We start from the raw sequence: 17088 nt of genomic DNA, 5'->3' as shown, positions 1-17088 counted from the left end.
CCATTTTGTTCACTGTTCCACTCTGAAACCTAGCCAGATCCAAATGGAAAATTTCCTGAAATTTCCCAGAAACCCACTTCTTACCAGATATGATTGACCCAGAGAGAACTATAAAAATGTTATGACTCACCTGGCATATGCCATTAATGCACATATCCAGAGACTCGGTTTTACACCGAGTGCCATCCAGCACTTTAGGTGCCAGTTCCACCACTAAGCTCTTCCCTCGAGCCTGACACTTGAGGGCACAGGGCGAGATCGGGTCATAGCTCACTGGAATCCACTCATATGTCTGTCCCTGGTATTTGATGTCATTGTGGGCGGAGCACTGCTGAGCTCTGAAGTCACCTGACTCTGCAGGGCAGTCCTTTTCAGAGAAACAAACACTTATTAGTTTTCTTAATTACTCTCACTAAACATTATTAGAGCAGACAAAAAATATAATCATGCTTCAGTTTTCCCATACTTTAAAAAAGCACATTTTCTTTGAATACAAAATAGGATATCACTGTCAAATTTAGAATAAGTTAATAGCATATTTGGTTAGATCAGGAACTTTACCTTTTTACAGCTAGTTAAGGCACTATACATAGTTTTTTTTTTTTTTTTTTTTTAAAGGTTTAATTTACAACCCTGTTCTTATTTTATCCTTTTTTTAACCATGTTCTATAAGCTTGCTTTTTGAAGACATTTAGTTACAGCCTGCATTTAGATCATTTCATGTGTTTTGGGGTTGTTTTTTTTAAAATAAGATATATACAGTTTTTTATGCAGTGCACTGGTTGTTTTTAGAAACAATTCACTATTGTTAAAAAAAATTACATTGATGGGTTTTTAAACCAGGCAATCTGAAACACATTCAAAATAAATTGTCTTTTATTCATTATCCACAATTTGCTCCAGGGTCTCCAGATCCCTTTCCAGGGTCTCTTGTGAAAACACTAGGTAGACACGATGAGACAGTCTGATAATATATTCCATTTGATATAGTTACATATCCTAGTAGCCATCTTTGCCTCCCAAAGGATTTGTAAATTATCTTTTTGTACAAGTCAATCTCCTGGATATTAGGAAATCCAGTAAATTAAATCCTAAATTTTAGCCCAATCTTGACACATTCTATTGAGAGACCAATTTGCAGGTGTGAGATCAGGCTAATTGTCAGATTGTACTTGGGCTTTTTCAAGCCCTCATCTTAGAAAACACCCCAAACATTTCATACACACTCAGCCATGTCTTATTTAATAAAAAATGGGTAACTATAGAAAGTATTTGTTTAATCATACTTGTTTGGGCTGCTTATCTCATGCAGATCTCAGAACCCTGGTTATAGCACATACATCAATTTCCTCACATACAACAACAAAAACAACAACACAATACAATAAACAGGATTTTGTGCCATTCTCATGTTAGGAGCCAAAGAATCATCTACAAAAAAAAAGGAATACAGCCTAACTGCACACCTTTATATGAAGTAGCTTATTCTGTGCACAGCTGTTGGTTGTTTTGTTGTTGTTTTTTCTTCCAAATGGCATATTAGCTACATTAATGTCCTCTGCAGCATTTATTTATTCTTAGTCCTTCTTTAACAGGGGTGGATAAAATGTACAGAGAAACTGTACTTAAATACAAATATGGGTACTGTATCAAAATGAAAATTGGATATATAGAGGGAAAAATATACTTGAGTGAAAGTAAAAATTATCTGTATTTTAAACTGTAAACTTTAAAACTATTCAAGAGTATAAAGTAGATATTTTAACAGAAAAGAACTGTCCACAAGGTCTTCTTTCCTGACCCTGCATTCTTAACTAACTACATCATTCTTTAATAAGAACTTAATTTATTAACACATTATCTTTGTTACTAAACTTGCCCTTCTCTTTATTCCTGATCTTTTTTTTTATGGTTAAAGTGCAAATTGCACCTCAAGAAGGGCACATGTATAGGTGCTTACAGTTTGTGTGAAAAGTTACAGAATTTAACCAAACACATTTTGGCAGTCGCAGCAAGTTATGTTTTGCACTGAACCTGATGTCTGTACATGTATTCCAAGACTAAGAAAGTAGAAAACTTGGTTAAAAAAAGAAGGCTCTGTCACACCTTCATTCTTGCTTTTCACACTCAAGAGCTGTGTTTCCTAAATCACCCAGAACCTGGCAGTGTGAACAGTAAATGTGTGATGTGTTAGACACAGGAAGCTGGATGTTGGAGCTGGATATAGCCTAGTCTTTATTTAGACTTTTCCAAGAATCTACTTCATAATCCAGAGCACAGATCAGATCATACCTAAATACAGTTATTGAAGGCAATCCTAAAGACAGGCTCTGGTAAAAAATAAATAATAAATAAATAAATAAATAAATTTGCAACACACCAAATCTCCATCCATCCATCCACTCTATACCACTTTATCCTTTTCAGGGTCACGGGGAAACCTGGAGCCTATCCCAGGGAGCATTGGGCACAAGGCGGGGTACACCTCTACTGGGTGCCAATCCATCGCAGGGAACAATCACATACACATTCACACACTACAGACACTTTAGACATGCCAATCAGCCTACCATGCATGTCTTTGGACTGGGGGAGGAAACCGGAGTACCCGGAGGAAACCCCCGCAGCACGGGGAGAACATGCAAACTCTGCACACACAGAGCTACGGTGGGAATCGAACCCCCAACCCTGGAGGTGAGAGGCAAACGTTCCCCACACCAATGCTATAATTGTAAATTACATAGGGTGGATCCAAGAGCAGATGTTTGCCCATAAATTTTTTCTCTGTCTCTGGATTAAAATAAAAAGATAAAAAAAAAACCATAAAGAATGTAAAAAAAATAAATATTTACCAATATTGTGTTAATAAATGCAGCAGAAAGTTTGAATTCTCTGTAATATTCTTCTTCTTTGGTTGAATTTTGTAAAGGTGAAGTTTTTCAATTATCGGTTTTACAAGTTATTTTGCACATGCAAACACAACGAAATTTAGTTACAGTGATTGAATGTGTGGTCAGGGTGGGGGCTTAAGCAGCACTGAGGAAAAAGAAATGAACAGTGGTGCACCTGAGAAACCCAGAGTCTAGAGTTAACTCCATCAATATGTTGCTAATAATGTTTGACACACAAAGACCCGTTCTTAAGGTCCACATTTTTAACACCATTTTTGAACATTATGCAGTGACTGGCTTTGACTCGGCAACCACAAAATCGTTCAAAACCACTTGAATGGTGGAAAAAGAGGGCGCTGATTAAAATTGATGGAAAAGGGACAGATGGCTTCTTGCGTATTGATGGAGACATGGAGGCTGGCTACACAAGAGACATAGATTTAGATGGAAAACTTTTCTTTTCCATCTCTCTTTGAAAGGGATGAAGCAGGGGACTTTACCATATGCTAGACCACAAGTTATTTTTTTTTAAATGGACGGGAAAATGAAAGACGTTTCTATTTCTGGCTAGCTTATAGGGGACATACTGTAGCAAAAGAGGAGAGTATAAATTCTATAACTGAACGCTTCTGTAGACTATAACATAGCCACTGTGAGTTCCCTTTACTATTTATAAAAACGTTTTATTATGAAAATTTGCATTAATGATCATTTGACCAATTATTTCATTCAAATGATAATTAATTCTGTTGAAAGGATGTACTTCTGGTTGTTTATTAAGTGGGATCCAATTGTCTGAGATCACATTGAAAATCTGGGATTTTTGTTTTATTTAAAACCGGAAAAAAACAGAAAGTTTCAGAATATGGAAAATTCTAAAACAAAAAAAAAGGAAATGTGCAGCACCTTGACTATTCAATATTGAAGATGTTGCAAACAAATTTAAACAAATTGGTAATATTGACCATGTTAACTCCTTTGTACAAAAGGTCAGATTTTCCATGAGCCTTATCCCTTCCATTGAAGCATGTGTTCAGATGACATGCCAATGGATTTGATCTAACATGAACCATCAGGTTTTACACAAACTTGTTGAGTCTGTCATCTCGAGTTAAGAAATTCATGCAAAGATTCTACTTCTCACTCAAGCTGTTGCTGATATCATTTGTAATGAAAACCTTTGTATTAACCTGAAAAGGAGTACCAAACAGATATGGTTTCACTAGTGATCTCAGACTTTTGGACCCCATTCTATGTATATAAGTTCCTGCATAGTTCCAAAACTGCCATTCCACTGGCCAATATTTAGCAAGTCTGTCAATTGGACCAAATTTGGGTAATTTTATCTGTTGGGCCAACTGCAGTTGACTTTTGTCTACTGTACCAATGTTGGGTAAATTTTTTGGATCGATGTTGATTAATTTTGTGGCTGAAGAGCGAATTCCCACAGCCATACTCCAAAATCTAGTCTTCCTATTAAGAGTGGAGGTTATTATAACAACAAAGGGAAACTAAATCTGTAATTGGATGGTCAAAAAACACATATACTGTATGGGTGTGTTGGTCAGATGTCCACAAACGTTTGGTCATATAGTGCATATGTAATATGTTTTAACATGTTTCATTTGGACTCACTGTGTTGCTGCATGTCCTGTAACGGATGTTTCTTCCTTCACAATTCCTGCAGAGAGAAAAAAAAAAGAAAGAAAAAGAAAAAAAGAAAGCATTTTAAAATGATAGTCATCCCTAGTGGGGTTTTTTTGTGCTCTTTTTTGCCGTTGTGTGTGTTGCTGCTTGTAAATGTTCTGTCATAAGGAATACATCAGGCACTGAAACCAAATTAACACTGTCTTCACTCACTACTTAGCAATATCTAGTATCATTGACCAATAAAATCACTTTAGTTTATATAGCAATAGATTTTTAACATTCATTTTGGTATCTTAATTTTATATTCGTCAAAGTTTTCAGTATCATGACAGTGATAGCACAAGTGATCCTCCTCTACTTAGAGCAGTGTCACAAATACCAGTCATTTTTTAAATCCTTATTTCACTTTATTATTTTCAGCCCAAAATGACCATGAACATCATCTCTGCAATTAAAACAGGATTTTTAAAACCATCCATCCATTTTCCATACCACTTATCCTACACAGGGTCACAGGGGAGCCTGGAGCCTATCTCAGGGAACTCAGGATGCAGGGGACACCCTGGACAAGATGCCAGCCCATCACAGGGCACAATAGCACACACATTCATACACTATGGGCAATTTGGAAATGCCAATCAGTTTACAATGCATGTCTTCGGACTGGGGGAGGAAATCGGAGTACCTGGAGGAAAATGTGCTAACCACTAAGCCACCGTGCCCCCCACAATGTTTTATGTTCATTACAATAATTGAGCCAAGTATATACAGCTCTATGCTGGGGGGGAAATATTGCTACTGTTTACTGTTCCAAAATTTTCACCTGAACAAAACATGAGCATTAAATTACATCTGCTTATTCATCTTTGTGCTTGTTTCTAGAAAGCAATGTGCTTCTTTAGAGAGGCAAAAGGCATGATAGCTCCTTGGTGTGATAGGTGTGATAGCAACTTGGCAGCATGGTAAGTTAATACTACCATGTATAACGTGATCCTAATGCAAAAATGCTGGGTAGATGTGCCAAATTTGCTGAGACTCTTCTCATCAACTCTCAACCCATGCCACTCGAAGGTGCCCTTGATGTAGTCAGCAATATCAAAACAGAAAAGTAGGCAATGAAGTGAAAGTGTCTAACTAAATGCAAAGTGTCAGATATAATCAGCATAAAGATGAGTCCTATAAAGTCTACTGAGTCTACTGCCAAACTTTACTTCATCAGATCTGAAAATGTCATTACATTTCGTGGTATTACATTGTTTAAGAAATATAACAATTTAATAATATAGGTCCAAAACTGCGTCCTCAAATTGTATCCGTTATGTGTAATCATCCCTACAGCTTTCTTCAGGAAGAAGAAACAAAGCTCCTGTAAAATTAGCCTAAAACTCCTATCCAAGGAATAGCCAAAATTAAATTAAAGCTGTTCTTGAACCATTTGGAGTACATGCATGGTTTTGGTCTCTTTTGAAAGGTGACACTCTCATGTTTTTCCCAGAAATTACAGAATCACTCTAAGTGCTACTGGTATTGAGTAATAGAAGTTTGAACACACTGAAGTAAAAAGGGTTTTTTTTCTGCCTGATTTTTTTATTATTATTTTTTTTGCATACAGATGCCTGCAGACAACTACAGCTGGAAGCTATTTAGCTGGAAAACACAACTGGACCACAGCATGAAGCCTTTCCTAGTCCAAAGTCAAATTTGATAACAATTCCAAAGAAAATTATTTTGCACATGTTTTTCTAAGGGTATGTCCATGTGTTTTACCAAAATCATCTTATAGACCCTAAAGGGCCCTTGCTAACCATGTACACATACCTAGGATAAAAATGCTACTGCTCTTGATTTGTCTTATAATTTTGGGCACTAATGAAAGGTGACACTAATAACATATCGTATATCCAGCAATCTACAAAATGTATATTCATAATTGAAACCTTTGCAAGCTTTTACACACAGAAAAAGGAGTTTTTTTTTTAATGCAGCTTTACACAGGGACTTTTAAACTGAAGTGTTTAAACTTACCAGTAAAGCAGCATATCATATTTTTCAGAATTTCATTGGTTATACAATGCACCAGTCATCCACACAATCGGTTGCAATAGGCTTGAGCTTTTCATGAAGGAAAGGGGGAATGTACTTCCCTTCAGCATAGACTCTCATTGGTAATTGAAGTCTATGGACAGGATATGGATATGGTTCAAACGAGGTGTCAACTGAAAGGTCAGAGAGCAGTGGCCATTTTCAAATGAAGTGATCAGGAATATTCACAAGCGAACCGAAATTATAACGGTGAATACATGAAAGATTAGGCACATCTTCTGGTAATTTGAAATGATGCAGCAACAGTCCGTGGGTATTTACTTATGTTATAATGTATTTTGGACTAAATATTTTTACTTAATTGGATTGACTGGACCTTTGCCAGTATAACAAGATTATTTTCATCAGGATGTTATGGATTAGTGGACAACTATGAGGCTTCATAGGTGAGTTGCCTCAGTTTTGTAAACGTTTGTTTGTATGTCGGTGGTCCGACAGAGACATTGATTGTAGCTGCTGTTGTGATTCTATCTTGAAACAGTTTATATTACTCGAATTACAAGAATCCTAGCTTTCCAAAGGTATATTGCATGAGTACCTATGTACACACAGAAGCTGTGTACATATTTATATATTTATATTTATTCATTTAGCAGACGCTTTTATCCAAAGCGATATACATTTTATATATAGCATAGATTTTGCACTGCACAATGCGGGCTATCTGAATTGTAACAGTTTAAAGCATAATGGAATCTTTTTGGACAAAAATTATGATTAGACAACGTTTTTGGTAGTTTTGTTGGTGGACTCAAATCTTGAACCCAATTGCATGTTGATTTTAGTATCCACCACACTATATATATATATATATATATATATATATATATATATATATATATATATATATATATATATATATATTAATGGAAGTACTGTGTTGTCATGTAACATATTGTTGTGCTCGTCTTGTCTTATAAGTGTCCGTGGAAGCGTGGCCAGAAGCATGCAACAAAGTGAATCTGTTGCAAGAACTTTACTAACTTCTTAAGGACAAATTTACAACAATGGAGTTATGCTCTTGCCCAGCGCTGATGGATTTGTCAACAACCATCCGCAGCAGAGCCTGCGAGCATACTGACTTAAACATGAACAAGTAGTGAGCTAGTTCCTGTGTAATTACGTAGCTAATACAGAACTCATTATTAAGCCATATAAAATAACCATAACTCAAACAACTTATATTTACTTAATTAACACTACAACAATATTGTGAATGGTTTAGAGAAATTAATGTAATTTACATTTGTATTACATCTGGCTAAATTGCATCTCGGATACCCTTAACTGGACTGCAATGAGGTTTTTTTGGGGGTTTTTTTTTGTACTTGAAAAAAGAGGAATATAATCCCAATTTGAACATAACTGTAATACACAACGTATATGAAAAGTAAAATGTGAAAACAGGGTGGAAATAAAGCTTTGAACAACCATAGTGTAGTATATGTGCATAGTATTAGGATAATAGTGAGAAAAAAAAATCATTTCTTCAATATAAAATTTGAGTTAGGGCCGTGCATCAAAACTGGGAACCTCCAGGACCCCTGGGGCTGAAAAAGAAAAAGAAAAACAAATTGTGCGAGCGTGAAGTTTTTCTCTCATATGGGAGGGAGAAGGTGGACAATTATTAAAATTGCAAAGACAAAGAGAGACAGAGCACACCCATCTGGCTTCAGTAAAAGTCCATTCAAAGCCTTTTTATGTAAATAAACAAATTACTTGGCTGTAAAGTTTGTCTTGTTTTGATAGTTATTTTAAAAAAGCCCATTGTGTTGGTGTTTTTATGATCATTTTGGACACAGCATCTGCTTCTCCAGCGTGAATCTGGCAGATGTGTACAAAGTTATCAGCACTAGGCAGTATAGAACAGTAAAAACAAACAAAAAGACAGAAATCAGCTGTGTTTACTTATTTTGGGAAACAGTGCCAGCTAAGTAAATTAGTAAATATCAGGCATGGGTACGAACAAAAATAACTGTGGATTCAGGCAGCACAGTGATTAATACACAGTCCCAAGCACACCTCTACTTAGAATACAGTATTATTAACCTAATAATAAATGAATTAATAATACTCTCGAGGCGCAATGACTACACAACATAAGTTGATCCTTAAATCGTACATTAAACACTACAATTCAAACACTACAATAACAGTAAGGTCACTAATAAAGTTTGATTAAGCAGCCACAGTGTCAGGACTGGTGGGGTTCTGGGGGGAAAAAAACCCAACATGAGACATTTGCATTTCATAAGAAACTCAAAGCTCCTGAAAAGAATACATCTTTGCACACAGGAAGTATTCAATTATAAAACACACGTTCCAATCTGACAGTAGTGGGCAAAGAACACTCTCGAAACGAAACACAAAACACAAGCTAACTGGAACATTTTTTATTCCGAGGCACATCTGAGCCAATTAGCTTCCTCCACTGCAAGTAGTTAAATACAATACAAATGATGCATGTCTTTCAACTGAACTGTAAAAGATGTAGTGCTAACGCTTTTGACCTGAGGTTTCGGACCAGTGAAAAATTGCTCAAATGTTATTCCAGAAAATAGAGAAGTACTCTTGTGAATGCCAGTATTGTTCAAGTTAATATATTGCAGTTAGCCTCAGCAAGAAAACTTTGTTTTATGGGTCAAAAGCTTATCATCATTGTGTCCTAATCACTGATCCTGAGATCAGAAGAGATGATCATTCATCTATTTGTTCATTCATTCATTCATCTCCGTTACCACTTTATCCTGGTTAGGGTTGTAGTGGATCCCAAGAACACTGTGTATAAGGCAGGGGTACCACCTGGATGGGGTGCTAGGCCATCACAGGGCATCACACACACACACACACACACACACACACACACACACACACACACACACACACACACACAAACACACACACACACACACACACACACACACTTTGACATGCAATCCACATACTGGCATGTTTTTGGATGGAAGAAACCTTTATGGACGCAGAGAGATCATACAAAATTCAACACAGACAATAACCCGAGCCCAAGCTAACCTTTACAGCAATGCATTAAGTCAATAACAGGTGCTAGTTTTTAAGAGACAAAAAAATTACCATTGTGTAATACACTGCCAAAAAAGAGAGATCCTTCTCAGTTATAAATAATTAATTCTTGACTAATATGCATCAACCGAGTAATATGTGCATTAGTTATTGTCAAGCTACAGTGCTATTGAACTCTCTTTTAAAAAAGGTGATTTATATTCTGCAGACTGTCTTTTGAATCATGTTTATATTAATGTGTTTGCTCTAATATGTTATTGTTTCTATAGTATGGTATAGTGGAAAAACCTATAATAACTGCTGGTGAACTGCATATAATTATATTTAATATTGTGGAACATCCATGAGACAAGTTAAAGCCTGCTATCACTTACAGTATTTTATAGTAGCTATGAAGAGTTGTTTTTTCACTGGCAACTTTTTTGTCTCTTACACAGTTAATCAGACAAAAACATTAAAAGTCAGTAAGCTTTCCACCAGAGGAAAAGGTTTATTATTATTATTATTATTATTATTATTAACTTCAGTATGAATGGGTGTGTGAAAGTGTGTGTGATTGTGCCCTGTGATGTATTGGCACCCCGTCCAGGGTGTAGCCCGCCTTGTGCCCCATGCTCCCTGGGATAGGTTCCAGGTTCCCCGTGACCCTGTAGGATAAGCGGTATAGAAAATGGGATAGATGAATGGATTATTAACTTCAAGAAAGAGAAAAAAAAGAGAGGCTGGTGAGGGAACAATTGTTATATAACTGTTATAACTAGAGAGAGAGAGAGACAAAGAGAGAAAGTTTTGACAGGTTTTTTTTTCCCGTTTCATGCTGATAATATAAAAATAGAACAAATAAAAAATAAATATGAAAAGCCTACTTATTCAGAGCGTTTTTCGTTTTTTATTACTGCAGAAAATACAGTGAATAAATAAATAAATATTGATACTTGCATATACTTATCGCACATGCTCTCGTGCTCTCTCTTTTTTTCTTGCTCTCTCTCTCTCTCTTTCTCTCTCTCCAATAACTGCATATTACTGGCTCAAGCCTCTGCATTGCCTCGTGGCCACATTACCACCTCAGGTGCGGATTATTTTTCTAATAATTCAACGGCCCGTCGTCAATTATTCCTTACTTATTTCTGGAAAATACAATTTTTATGTCATTTTGTTTGTTGTGAAATGTGTGCACTGTGGTGGACAGTAGGCTAACTCTTCCGTTATTTCACATAACTTGGCGAAGTGATATGGAACTGTAATGCGGTCAAGACCTGACTGGAACTACTTTAGCTGTGCATTTACTGAAAAATAACTGTATGCCTCACAACGTCTGTCAGCCAATATGGAAGAAAGAAAATTCTTTGATCATAGTGTGCACAGTTTAATCCCTGCAGTGAGTATTACAGTGAGAAATCACATTTTTCCAATAAATAAATTGTATAAAGTTAACATCATTTAGCAAGGGAGCAAGAAATATTATAAGGATGGAACTTCTTTCATTACTTCTGAGGATTCAGCAAGTTTTAATGAGTTTTCCCCCAATGCATTATAAATTATGCACATAATGAATGCATTTCTGACAGTACTGAATTCTCTATCATCAAATAAGCACTTGAATGCATAAGTAACAATGTCTATTTTCATAGCCTGGAGAGAAGACTAGCAGAAGTTGGAAAGAAAGGAAGTGAAAATGAAACAAGTATGAAAGAAATTCTGGAAATATCCCACTCCTTTTCCCACTCTCATGCCAACCATAACTGAGATGGCTCTGAGATCATCCTGACAGCTGTCATCATAACTGTACATGTCTCTTCACTTGAATTATCTAATGATAGGCAGACAGAGTGAACTGTGGAAAATTAAGGAACAACAGTGATGAAGGTAAGTAAAAGAATTGAAAAAAAAGAATAACTTTTTTTAAAAACAGTCAATGTTCCCAGGAACAAATGTACACCTGCTCATTCATGTAATTATCCAATCAGCTAATCATGTGGCACCAGTGCAATTCATAAAATCAGGTCATATTCAAGTATTCAGGTAATATTCAGATCAAACATCAGAAAGACTTGGACCATGGTGTGGTTGTAGGTGCCAGAAGGGCTGGTTTGAGCATTTCAGAAGCTGCAGATTTTCTGGGATTTTCACAGTTTCGCAGTCTCTAGTGAGTGGTGGTTCTGTGGATGGAAACGCCTTGCTGACAAGATTGCTATGGTAACACAAACAACTACTCTTTACACCCATGGTGAGCAGAAACGCATCTCAGAATGCACAACACACTGAACCTTGAGCAAAAGACAGCAACAGGTACCAATCCTGTCAGCCAAGAACAGGAAACTGAGGCTACAGTAAGCACAGGCTCATCCAAACTGGACAGATGAAGGTTGGAGCAGGCAATGTTTTTCTAATACAGTGTGTCCACTGTAGCCACAGATGACTATTCTTGACTGTAGATGATGATTGGTCATACAAAATTGTAGACATTTTACATGTCACAGGACACATTAATATTATTATAATAGTTCTTGAACATTACTCATTGTGATAGTATTGTAATCGCCTCAAATTGACTAGCCAACAGACAATTTGTACTAAGGTTAAATGTATTTTTTTTAAAACTAACACCGAAATAACAACACTATAAAGTGGTATTCATAGAGCAACATGACACCTGCATTAGTCTTGCAGGGCCAGACGTGATCTCTTATCAAAAACCAGGTAAGGAATTGTGGCAAGAACAAGCAAGCAATTTTATATCCCCAAAAACATCTGTGCAGTTATAGCATCTGGAAGAGTAATATAATTTTGAATAAGACGTCTTCAAAATTGATGTTTAATGCAACCATTTTTCTCTTGCAAAACATATTTTGTTTTTACAAGAAGTAATCTGTTCTGGTGTATTCTCAACATGCAGAACAAACAGATACAAGGTTAACTAGTCTTTTATGAGCCCCACCATCAGGAGGCATGGATTACAACAAAAACTGAGATTTTGAGTAAATTGAGTTTATTGTCCACTACATTCCCACCAACATTTAAGGCAAACTTTCTCACTAGCATCCCTAGACATGTATTCCTGACATAAACCTACATAAACATTTATAAAGACTTATTCCAACAGGCTTTAGTTAAAAGCCTCGTTTCAAGATGACATCCCAATTCAAGTTACATAGTTTTTTTGTTGACATAAGGAAGTGTTATGACATTTTCTGGGCTGACTTATGTTAGAACCTCAGGACAGCTGACTTTATACTGTAGCTCAGTGCACTGTTAAATTGATATAATGGTAATGTGATATGTCAAACCAAAAATCCAAATTAACTCAAAATTATGGTCAGCGAAATATGCACAACTCATTACAGTGTCATGACAGTGCATTATGTTAACATAAAAATCTTAATAAATTAAACTTGCTTTATATGGACAGAGGCAATATACATAACTTTGTTATCAAAGTAACATGATATGTCCATAAGAACTCATAAAATATAAAATATGAAATTAATTTCACATAAGACCCAGTGATCATGTATGTAACATTATATGTTACAGTGTCATGATTGTCATTAATTAAGCCTTCACTATGTTTTCAAATCAGTGTTTCCAACAAGTGCCAAGTTAAGCTTGGTTGAAGTTGTCTTTAGAGAAGAGCCTTTTTGTTTATATTATAATATACACTGTACAATTTTAACAATATTTACCTTTCATTGTTAGGGTTTAGTTTACAGTTGGTTGTGTTGGAAAACAAATATTCAAAAAGTTCTTAAAGTTCTTAGAGTATGGATAGCAATAGTGGCTGCTGGGTAAAAAAAAAAAAAGCATTTCTGATAGAAGAAATTATGTGGACCTGGGAGAATATGGAAAGTTATAATAACTGTAGTTTAGCCATTGTCATCATCTGATTCAAGCTTGTTTAAAAAATAGTAATATAGGCAATATGAGGACATAGTGAGAGATTTTTGTAAATGTAAAAGTGGACAAGTTTGTGCGTTTTTGTAAGTTGTGGGAAAATTACTAACCCTCCATTGAGACATCTCCGTAAAGAGTAAGAGGCTCCTCCTCCACAGGTGCGAGAGCAATCGCTCCATGTTCCCCAAGCATCCCATCCGTTGTCCCTCTCCTCATCAGAGCGTGTGGTCCTTGATGTCTGAAACACACATACAGTTTCATTCCAAAACCCATTCAAAGACATTCCTAACCCTGATTATGCAACAAAAGTTCATTAACACCATATGCCTTCCTTCCAATAAATTAAGTTCAATAACAAAAAAATAATAATAAAGATAAAGAATTTTAAAAAGGGGGGAAAGAGGCATATAGGTTTCACTGGACTGAAATTAGGCCAAGCTCCGTTTTGAGAAGTCCAAAATGCCTCCAAATGACTGAGACCTCCGAAGCGGCTGCAACATGACCTCACTGTATGCAGCGTTTATAAACTCCATGAGCTTTGTATCTAAAGACAAGATCTCTAGCACCCTAGACACACACACAGATTTCCTGTACTGAGAGCACAAAGGAAACTGGACTGTGGGGATATGTGAGGTCAGAGAGAAGTCTCATAGACACATTTCACTCAGAAGAAGAGAGAGAGAAAGTAATAGTATGTGTATTTTGAATGTCACACCCCCTTTAGTGTCCCCTCACCCAAGTCAGGAAAGCAGCCCTTACTGAAATTCAGCAAAATATGGACCTGGCAGAACATTAAATTTAGAACTCCAGACCCAGATCACTGCCAATACAACATCTGGTATGTGTAGCATATGGAATTGCAGTCATTTTAAGAAGATACGTAATTAAGTCTTTCAGATCTAAACTGTGTCGGATCACGCCTCTTTTTTTTTTATCAGAAAATATCCTGGGGAAAACTGACTGGGCTTTCTACTCAGTGTACCATTTCTATGGCCTGTTTTTCTACGTCATGACTGAAGTTCCTGACAGTGTCTTGCCTGTGGCTCAGGTGGTAGAACATGTTGTCCACTAATCATAGGGTTGGTGGTTTGATTCCCGACCTCGTGCAAGACACTGAACCCCAAGTTGTGCCCCATGGCAAGCTAGTGCCTTGCATGGCAGCTCTGCTACCATTGGTGTGTGAATGAGTAACAGTGTAAAGTGCTTTGTAAAACTGTTAAGGTTTAAAAAAGCACTATATAAATGCAGACCATTTACCATTTGGTGGCGACCAAGAGTGAAACAGTAACCAATACAGTACAGTGAAAATAGTATTTCTTGATTTCTTTTGTTTTTGTGTATATCTCATACTAAATAGTTTTAGATCTTCAAATAAAATATAACATGAAACAAAGGCAACCTGAGTAAACACACAATATAGTTTTTATTTTTATATTTATTTTTGTTGACCAAAAAAAAGTTATCCAACACCTATCACCCATGTGAAAAACCAATTGCCCCCTTAAATTTTAAATCTGTTTGTGCCACCTTTAGCAATAACTGCCACCAAATGCTTCCAATAACTGGATATCGGCCTTTCAATTACTTCTGTGACTAGGACTTACTCCTATGCTTTGGATCATTGCTCCATAATCGACTAGCGCTTTAGTTTACAGACGTACAGACTGAAGACCAGACATTCTCATTTAGGATTTTCTGGTAGAGAGCAGAATTCACATTTCCCTCAATTACCGCAAGTTGCCCAGGCCCTGAAGCAGCAAAGCATACCCACACCATCACACTTCCACCACCATACTCGACCGTAGGTATTGATGTTCTTTTTGTGGAATTCTGTGTTTGGTTTACGCCATACTAAACAAAACCCCTGTCTTTCAAACAGTTCTACTTTCGGCTCATCAGTCAACAGAACATTCTCGCAAAAGGTTTGAGGATCATTAAGGTGTGTTTTGGCAAATTTTAGAAGAGCCTTAATGTTCTTCAGGGTTAGCAGTATTTTTCACCTCACCACTCTTCCATGGATACCATTTTTGTCCAGTGTCTTTCTGATAGTAGAATTATGAACAGTGACCTTTATTGATGCAAGAGAGGCCCGTAGCTCCTTTGATGTTGTCCTTGGGTCTTTTTTGAATTGCTGGATGGGTAGTTGCTGTGCTCTTGGAGGAATTTTGGAAGGTAGGCCACTTCTGGGAAAGTTCACTACTAGTCCCAAGTTTTTTTCCATTTGGAGCTCTCACTGTAGTCCCAGAGCCCAAAGGCACTGGAGTCCCAGAGCCTTTGAAATAGCTTTGTAACCCTTCCCAGACTGATGTATTTCAATCACCTTCTTCCCCATCATTTCTGGAATTTATTTCAATTTTGGCATAGTGTGTTACTGGGTAAGACCTTTTAACCATCTTCATGCTGTTGAAAAAGTTCATAGATTCGGGGAGTTAGTAACTATGTGGGCAAATACATTTTCACACAGGCCCAGTTGGTATTAGATAGCTTTATTGCTTCAATAAATGACAATATAATTTAAAAATATATTTTGTGTTTACTCAGGTGGCCTTTGCTTTATATTAGATTTTGTTTTCATTTCTGAAACACTTGAGTATGAGATATTCACAAAAAACAGAAGAAATCAGGTACTATTTAAAATATCAAATACTTTTTCACAGCACGGTACCCTGGGGGCAGTGTGCTCAGAAGCCACTGGTCTGTTATAAAGCACCAGTGCTCTAGCTGAAGAGCAGAGATCTATCCTACCATCTGCCACACGAAATCAGAACTGATTTAGTAAATTGTGCTTTACATGCTTGACCACCTTTGTGTTTTGGGCTGCTGTGGTGGCACCAATGTGGTCCTTGTTGCATCCCACATAGTTCCTTAGATCCACTGTTGCTGTCTTAGAAACGAAATTCCACAGCAATAACATTTCATTCAGACAAGTGCCTCAGGGCGGTCTATTGAATTATGTGTTTTGCTTACATCTCATACAGAAAAATTGATAAAAGACCTGTCCAGGTACCAATGGCAGCTGGTGAAACCTATTTTTACCAACCAAACTTGTCTGCATTACTAATCCCAGTGTTGATAATACAGACAATTTTGGTTGGTAAAAATAATGTCCTTCTCTGCATTAATTACCCCACTGATTTGCTTCACCCTTCTGCAGTGACTATTGGTATGATCTCTTGCATCTCTTGCTGTGGCCATTATTTCCTTAAGGGCCAGTAGCAAGTGGGCCACTACACTGATGTTACAACTAACATGCTCCAACAAGTCATATGCCTTACAAACCAGTATATCAGTTCTTCTATATTTGGGCTGTATGCACCATGTTTTTGTTGATTTGATGTTGGCTCTTGTGCAAAAAAAAAAAAAAAACATGCCAGAAGTGTAAAGGATAATCTGACCAAGCACTCATCTACTATGGTTACAACACACTTTACATAAGTGTAGATCTTATTTTTATCCATATAAAATTTGCTCCTTGAGATAAGCAATGACTCCAATAAAGATGCTGTCT

General features: G+C 36.7%; 1 protein-coding gene across 2 annotated transcripts in view; it reads right to left on the bottom strand.

Moving 5' to 3' along the window:
• The window catches only part of adamtsl3 (ADAMTS-like 3), a 179126-nt gene that overhangs the window by 54093 nt on the left and 107945 nt on the right, over window positions 1-17088 (bottom strand). For both annotated transcript variants that reach the window (XM_053683431.1, XM_053683432.1), the window contains exons 4-6: window positions 13691-13818; window positions 4527-4572; window positions 131-367 (exon numbers count right to left, since the gene is read on the bottom strand). In XM_053683431.1, the coding sequence (XP_053539406.1) occupies window positions 131-367; window positions 4527-4572; window positions 13691-13818 (411 nt within the window). The remainder of the gene's footprint in view (window positions 1-130; window positions 368-4526; window positions 4573-13690; window positions 13819-17088) is intronic.

This window comes from Ictalurus punctatus, chromosome 10, assembly GCF_001660625.3.
Source record: "Ictalurus punctatus breed USDA103 chromosome 10, Coco_2.0, whole genome shotgun sequence".
NCBI lineage: Eukaryota > Metazoa > Chordata > Actinopteri > Siluriformes > Ictaluridae > Ictalurus > Ictalurus punctatus.
This window is presented reverse-complemented; position numbering and strand designations above follow the sequence as displayed.